The sequence below is a fragment of the Plasmodium reichenowi genome, chromosome 14 (genome assembly GCF_001601855.1).
Source record: "Plasmodium reichenowi strain SY57 chromosome 14, whole genome shotgun sequence".
Classification (NCBI taxonomy): Eukaryota; Apicomplexa; class Aconoidasida; order Haemosporida; family Plasmodiidae; genus Plasmodium; species Plasmodium reichenowi.
The window spans coordinates 818,352-827,063 of record NC_033659.1 but is presented as its reverse complement, the minus strand read 5'-3'; the positions used below and the strand labels follow the sequence as shown (position 1 = coordinate 827,063).

Sequence of the window (8,712 nt, the reverse complement as noted above, 5' to 3'; positions counted from 1 at the left end):
TTTTTTTTGTTAAGGTAAAAGAAGTGGAAGACCCAAGAGCATTTGGTGTTGTAATTACAGAAGATAAAAGGATTACAAAATTTGAAGAGAAACCATTAGTTCCTAAATCAAGTTTAATTAATGCAGGAATATACATTTTAAACAAACAAATTTTAAATTTTATTCCTCAAAGGAATTGTTCCTTAGAAAAAGAAATTTTCCCAAAGCTAGCCAGTGATAATATGTTATATTTTTACCAATTGAATAATTTTTGGGCTGATATTGGTAAACCGTTAGATTTCCTAAAGGGACAATCATTATACATGGAAAATTTAGAAGAAAGGAAATATGAAAAGCATATGTTATTAGATCACTTGTTAATTCATTATAGTTTAAATGAAAATCATACAAAAAATGTTGTACATAAAAATTTATTTGTAAGTTTTGAAAATATAGAAGAATTAAATAAATTTAATGAAAATGAAGAAAATTCATTTATTAAAGATATTTTTCTCCACACAAAAATTGAAGGAAACGTTTTAATATCATCAACAACAATAATTAAACAAAATTGTGTATTGGGTGATAATGTTGTACTAGGAGAACATGTAATCATAGGAGAAGGGTGTAGAATAAAAAATTCATGTGTCATGAGCCATTCTACCATAAGTTCTTACTCATATATTGAAAACTCCATAATAGGGTCCAAGTCAAGAGTAGGAAATTGGTCACGCATTGAAGGATTATGTGTTTTAGGGGAAAGTGTTATTTTGAAACCTGAAATTTTTGTTAATAATGCATTTATTCTTCCTTTTAAGGAGGTTAACAATTCTATATATGATAAGGGGGCAATCATCATGTGATAATCACAAAATAAAAAAAAAAAAAATTAAACATAAAATATATATATATATATATATATATATATATATATATATATGTTATACAAACATTTTCATTTTTAAAAGATAAAGAAAATGAACATTATAAAATATATCAAAAAAAAAGCTTTGAAGCTTCACTTCTAAAATATATATATATATATATATATTATATCATACCAATATTTATTTATTTATTTATTTATTTATTTATTTTATTTTATTTTATTATTTTTTTTTTTTCGTGTATATCATTGTTTTTGTCTCATTTTTTTATATATTATATATCCCTATTTACTCTAAATTTTTTTCTAAGGTTTTTTTTCCATATATTGTGTATGATTTTAACTCTAAATTAGAAGAAAAAATATATTTTTTTTTTTTTTTATGTAACAAAATTAATGTTTTTTTTTTTTTTTTTTTTTTTTTTTTTTGCCAACTTAAAAATTCAACGAATAAAATATTAACATATATATATATATATATATATATATATATGTTTCTTTTGATGTATTTTTTGAAAATTTTCACATGCTTTAATTCGAAATGAAAGATTACTTAGGAGAATACAATAAATATTTAAAATATGAGAACCCTATAATAATAGAAAAGGAAGATGAAAAGAATGTTCATTCAAAAGATGATAAAACAATGAAAGATAAAAATATCGTAAGAGTTATTGAGGAAATTCGAAAAAATTTAAAATCCAATGTTCTATATAAAAATGATAGTAAAAGTGTTCTTTTCAATGATCCAATTTATTATATATTTCCAAGTAAATGTATAAAAGTAAAAAAAGCAGAGCATATTTCATATGTTTCTAGAGTTACAAATGATGAAGATATAGTCCTGTGTCTAAAAAGAATATATGAAGTATTATCTAATATGTATTCTAAAAATATGATTATAAAAGAAGAGTATTTGAATGAATTGTTGAACATATTAACCGAATTATGCAGACAGGTTGAAATATATATATATATATATATATATATAATATATTTAATGTGCTCTTACAATCTTATAAAATTATGTATGACCATTATAAACAGATTTCAGTCACTTGCTTTCAAAGGGGTCTTCTTCTAAAACAATTATTCAATTATAATATTATGTTATTATTTGAATACCACAAATTGGTTAAGTAAGAAAAAAAAAAAACATACATACATACATATATATATATATATATATATACATGCACATATTTCCACAGCATATTTTGTTCTATTGCACATTTATCATATTTAAATTATTTATTTTAAAAAAAATTCTTTTTTTTTTTTTTTGAACAATTTGAACAGGTCATCACTTGCTTTTAATTTGAAGAAACAAATGAAACAGAATGATATTTTAAATAATTTTCATAAAGAAATAGAAAAAAAAAATAATTCTATTAATTCGTTAACTAAAGAAATAATAAATACTGAAGAAATGATGGAACAGGAAAAAATAAATTCAGAAAAGGAAATTGCAGAAGTATGCAATTGTTTATAAAATATGAAAGAATATAAAACGTGAACATAAAATAATAATTCAATAAATATAAATAAATAAATAAATACATACATACATATATATATATATATATATATATATATGTAATTATTTATTCATTTCTATATAGGTAAATATTATATACCAAAATAAGATCGATAAGTTGAAAAAAAACAATCAAAGAAAAAAAGATGAATTTACAAGACTATTACAATTGTAAGAAAATAAATTATATTTATATTTTACAAAATATTAAATCATGAATATTATATTTTTTTTTATTTTATTCTTTTATTTCAATTTTTGTTATTGTATATAAATGAATATATATATATATATATATATACATATAAGTTTACATAAATAGTTTTCAATGCTATGAAAAGTGTGTAAATTAAATTTAAATTCACTTGAAAAAAAAAAAAAAAAAAAAATTGAAATAAAAGATAATAAATGAGTACATAATATATATATATATATATAATATATATGTGTATGTATAAATAAATATATAAATAAATGCATAAATGTATATATGAGAAAATATAAATATGTTTTATATATATATATATATATATTTATATTTAAATTTATATTCATACATATATACGTAATCAATGTATAATAATTAATATAAAAAATTTATATAATCAAATTATAAAAAAAAAAAAAAAAAAAAAAAAATGTAGAGTATTTTTATAGAAATTATAGGAATTCTATAAATAAGAAAAGTAAAATTACTAGGAGTGCATTACTCATAGCAAAGAAAAATGAACTGCCATTAACAGTTTTGTTTGTTTCATTTGTAGTCGTATCTTCTTCACTAGATTCATCATCATTTGCATTTACATATTCTTCTTTATCTTCTGTTTCTTTATTATCATCTTTTTGGGATGAATCAGATGCTTGTATTGCTTGTTCTGATGCTTGTAGGTGTTCTTCACCTTTTACTTCATTTTTATTTTCTTCAAGGTTAGTTACTGTTTCGTTGGTTGTTTCACTTGATTTATCTTTATTTTCTTTTTCGTCATCTTCTTCTTCATCTTGTTCTTTTTGTTCGTCTTTTTGTTCATCTTTTTGTTCATCTTTTTGTTCATCTTTTTGTTCATCTTTTTCTTCTGTTTCTACTTCTTCTTTCTCAATAGCTTCAGCATCTGTTGAATCTTCATTTTCTTGTTCTTCCGATTTTAAATTTTCCTTTGTTTGCGATTCAGCATCTTCATCATTTTGTTGTAATTCTTCACTTCCTTCATCAGTTGTTGTTTGCATATTGTCTTTATTTTCGTCATTAGCTTCTTCAGAAACGTTACTGTCTGTTTCAATTGGTTCTACATTTTCGTCATTTTCTTGATGTTTTTTTTCATCACTATTATCTTCTTGAATATTTTCTGAAGGTTCTTGATCTGATTTTTCTTCTGTCTCTTTGTGAGTTGCATCGTCGCTTGTTTTATCTTTATTTTCGTTATTGGATTCTGATACGACATCATCATTATTATTATTTACTAGTTTATCGTCTTGTTTTGGTTGTTCTTGTTCATTATTATGATCAGTGTTATTATTACTATCAAAAATATTAAAGTTGGATGATTGGCTTCCGAATACTTCATCTCCATCATCAAAAGAATTACCCATTATAGCATATTTCTTTAAGAAATCATTACTATCATTAAATAATTTTTGTAAATTATAAGATTGTGCTTTTTCATATAGAGCATTATATACGGCCATTCTTCTATCAATATCTTTTTCTTTTTCGTTTATTCTTTTATATCCTTCAGCTATAAGTACTTGTAATTTTTTAAGTATTCTTTTATGTGTAAGCCATTTATTTTTCTTGTTTGCATCAACATTATCAAGATGTTGTATAATACTTGATACAACATCATAATCTTTATTTTCTTTTAATCTATAATAATTTTTCTTTAATAATACTTCTAGTGTTCTTAGATTCAATGGGTTTTTGTAACAATACGATTTGATACAACTAGCTTGTGTATTAAATAAGTTATTCTTTTCTAAATATAAAATTCTTAATTTTTCAACAAGAATTTTTCTTAATTCTGTAATTCTTTTTCTTCTTCTATAATTATCTAATGGTTCAAGGTCATTAACAATTCTTAATTCATCTTCCGTTATAAAACCCTTTTTTACCATTTCCTCATGATCCATAATTTCTTCACTTGGATAATATTTAAAGAAAATATCGGATGATATCATGCCATTATCGAAAGGGAAATCATTATATAATAATACTAAATCTTCATTTAAATCGAAAAGTTCTGGCATTGTAGTTTTTACTTTATTATATAATGAAATATATTTATTTTTGAATTCTTCAATTTTCTTTTCTATTGTATCTATTTTATTCATTGTTTCTTTTAAGAAAGCTAATAATGACATTTTAACTTCTTCTAAATTTATATCTTCTATTTTTTCAATATCTAATGTGTCCATTAAATAAATGTAATATACATCTGGATTTGTATCACGTTTCATTTCATTATATCTATCTTCTAATACATCTTTAATTTCGAACGAATCATATTTTTTATTCAATAATAATGATATATTATCAGCTAATTTATTAAAAAGAGCGGTTCTATGTGCTAATTCTTTATTAATTTTAGATGTTAAACTTGATTTTTCTTTTAATACAAGTTCTTTATTTTCTTTATTATTAACAAGTGTGTCTGTATTATTATTAACATCATTTGAAGAACCATGTTCTAAATCTTTGTTATCTTCATTTTTATTCATAGAAGAGGTAATCACATCACCATCATTACCTTGTTCATCTTGATCATCATTATTATTATTATTAACATCATCATCACTTTCATTATCTTGATTTTTATTTTGGTCCTTATTAGAATTCATTTCTTGTGATGAACCACCCATTCCTTTAACATTTTCATCTTGTTCATTAAATACAGAATCTTGAATTTTCATTGAACTAGACTCGGTACTTTCATCTCCAATTTCTTCTTCTTTATTACATACAACATTAACTGACACATAAGAATTATTAATATAACATGGATCTTCTTCATTTAATAAAGTTTTCTGTACATCTAATGGATCTATTAAACATTCTTTATTATTATCACATTTTTTTCTAATATATTCTGATATATCTTTTAATTTTATTTCACAAAAGGGAGAATGTAAAAGTGCACTTTTAATATTTATATTACCATCTTTACAAATAACAGGTTCCTCATTCTTATTCTTAATAAAAAAGAAATATTGAATAAATGCTTCATCTAAAATAAAACTATTACTTAATAAACAAGTCGTAGATGTTTTTACTTCGTTCTGTTCCGATTCTACACATTCACTTATTTCTATACTATTCTTATTTCGAAAAGATTGTGTTTTTTTTCGAAGTTCATATTCAAAAAAATATATGCATTTGTTATTACCATTACATTTCTTTTCTATGTCGTCATTACATCTTTTATGTATTATCTCGTTATTCCCATTCAAACATTGAACTTCACAGTGTAACACATACAGGTTTCCTTGTGAACATCTAAAAGGTGAACACATAAATAAATATATATATATATATATATATATATATATATATATATATATATATATGTTTATATGTTTATATATATATATATTCATATGTTTACATAAAATACACATATTTTTTATTTTTTTAATTATCCTTTCTAGACTTACTTTAACGAATTTTCTTCTCCAAATTTTATTACATCATTGTGCACATAACAACGTATTAAACATAATAAAAATTGTAATAATAAAATATGTAAAATAAAAAACGGTATTTTCATTTTATATATTAAAATCTATAACTATATAAATATATATATATGTATTATATATATATATATATAAATAAAATATGTAATATTTCAAAAAAGAAATATCAAAAAAATATATATATACGAATCTAATATTTCAAACTAGGTATACATATATATATATATATATATATATATATATATACAACTGTTCAATAGAAAAAAAAAGAATAAGGAAAATAACATATTATATACTTATAAAAAAAATAAAATAAAGAACATACTATAAAAAAAAAAAAAAAAAAAAAAGTCATATATAAATAAACATAACAAATGAAGAAAAAAAAAAAAATATATATATATATATATATACATATATATATATATATATATATATAAATATACTGGTAAAAATTATTAAAATATATATAATATTTCTTATAATTGTATCTCTATCTATATATTTATATATATATATACATAACTATATATTTTTATATTATCAAATATTAAAAATTAACAAAAATTTTATATAAAAGTGTTAATTTTTCTTTATATATATATAATATTATAAACCCATAAGGGGAACATCATTCTTAAATATATATATTATGTAAAAATATATATAAATAAAAAAATGTTTTATTACTTTAAAAAAATATATATATATATATATATTTATATTATAATATTTATATTTCTATAATAAAATAAATATTAAATAAAAAAAAAATAGTATAAATTATTTTCAGTATATATATATATTCTATTTATTTATTTATTCTTATTAAATATATATTATAATATTATTTTATATATATGTAAAATATATATATATATTATTTATATATATTATTTTAATATTTATTATAATATAAACTTCATAAAAATAAACTGATTATTATTATTTTATTTGATTTTATATATTATATTAAATATAATTATATATAATAATATAAATATATATTTATAGATTTTACAAGAAATGTATATTATATATATATATAATATGTATACATATAATATTATTTATAACTATATATATATATATATATATATAATAATATATATTTAATATATATATATAATTATGATGTAATCGTTTATGAATAATCAAGGTTCTTTTTTGCAACAATAATTTTTTACGTTTATTATAAAAAAAAAAAAAAATTATTATATAACAATGTGATCTATATATTAATATGTATATATAAAAAATAATATTTTATTTCAATTTTTTTTTTTCTTTTTTAAAGGTAAAAAATATTATATAATATATATATATATATAATATAATATGTATGATAAATATATATATTATTTTTATATAAATAAATACATATTATTTTTTATGTAAGAGAGAAAAATTTAAGGTTAGTTTTTTTTTTTTTTTTTCTTCTTCTTCTTATTATATGTTAAATGCATGCATCAGTTGAATGGTTATCTTAAAATATAGGTAGAAAAATAAAATAGTAATAATAATAATAATAATAATAATAAAAATAATATTTAATATATAATTATAAATGGTAATATATAAATATAATATATATAATATATATGATATATATATATAATATATATATTTACTTTTCAATATGGGATTTTTTATTATATTTTATTTTTTTAAATTTTTTCTATGATATTATATTAACATTTATTATATATATATTAATATATTTATTTTATATATTTTATAAAAGCTATATAAATAAATATATCCTACATCATGAAAAAAAAAAATACCTAATAAATATTATTATATTAATATTAATATATATATATTATATATATATTTCTGTTTTTTTCATTTCATATAAAAGGTGTTAAAATAATAATATATATATATATATATATATATATATATATATATATTTATTTTCATATGGATTATAAAAATAAAATAATTTTAATTTTATTCCTTATAAAACAAAATAAAAAATATAAATAAGCATTCTCATATTATATATATCATATATATATATATTTATATCTGTTATAAAATAAAATATTTAATTTCTGTTGCTATATATATAAATATTATAAAATGTATTGCAAAATAATATAAAATATATATATTTTCTTTATATATATATATATATGTAATAATGTTTATTTAATAAATATAAGAATTTATTATAAAATTAAAGAAAATTGTGAATAATAAAAAAATATTATTATATACAAGAAATAACTAACTTATTTGTTTGTGTGTTTTAAATTAAGTGTAAGGGGAAAAATAAAAATATAATAATATAATAATAAATTTTAAAAAAAAATAAAGGAATATATTATAATAACAATATATACTACATATCATATAATAATAAATAAGAATTAAAAATAAATATTATAGGCCTCTTTGAGTACTCAAAAGAAGCATAAAAAAAAAAAAAAAAATGTCATAACAATAATTTATACATTATTTTTATATGCATACTTTTACTGATGCTTTTTTTTTTTTTTTTTTTTTTTTTAATCCCTTTTTATATTATTAAAAAAAAAAAATTTTGGTTACTTCCATTTTTATTATTTATTTTTTTTAACAGATTTTTTTTTTTTCATGCAATATTGTTTTATTT

General features: G+C 18.3%; 3 protein-coding genes across 3 annotated transcripts in view; 2 read left to right on the top strand and 1 right to left on the bottom strand.

Moving 5' to 3' along the window:
• Nucleotides 1-842, top strand: part of PRSY57_1420200 (mannose-1-phosphate guanyltransferase, putative) — a gene marked incomplete at both ends in the record, with an annotated part of 1,616 nt that extends 774 nt beyond the window's left edge. The window contains one exon of the mRNA XM_012909814.2: nucleotides 15-842. Within this exon, the coding sequence (XP_012765268.2) occupies nucleotides 15-842 (828 nt within the window). The remainder of the gene's footprint in view (nucleotides 1-14) is intronic.
• A 564-nt stretch (nucleotides 843-1,406) lies between these two features.
• On the top strand, nucleotides 1,407-2,577 carry PRSY57_1420100 (dynein-associated protein, putative; the record flags this gene model as incomplete). The annotated part of the gene is made up of 4 exons (XM_012909813.2): nucleotides 1,407-1,823; nucleotides 1,913-2,004; nucleotides 2,165-2,339; nucleotides 2,488-2,577. 4 exons carry the CDS (start codon nucleotides 1,407-1,409, stop codon nucleotides 2,575-2,577), a joined length of 774 nt encoding a protein of 257 aa, XP_012765267.2.
• A 485-nt stretch (nucleotides 2,578-3,062) lies between these two features.
• PRSY57_1420000 (surface protein P113, putative) lies at nucleotides 3,063-6,160 on the bottom strand (the record flags this gene model as incomplete). Its single annotated transcript, XM_012909812.2, has 2 exons — nucleotides 3,063-5,889; nucleotides 6,048-6,160. 2 exons carry the CDS (start codon nucleotides 6,158-6,160, stop codon nucleotides 3,063-3,065), a joined length of 2,940 nt encoding a protein of 979 aa, XP_012765266.2.
• Nucleotides 6,161-8,712: the final 2,552 nt, after the last annotated feature.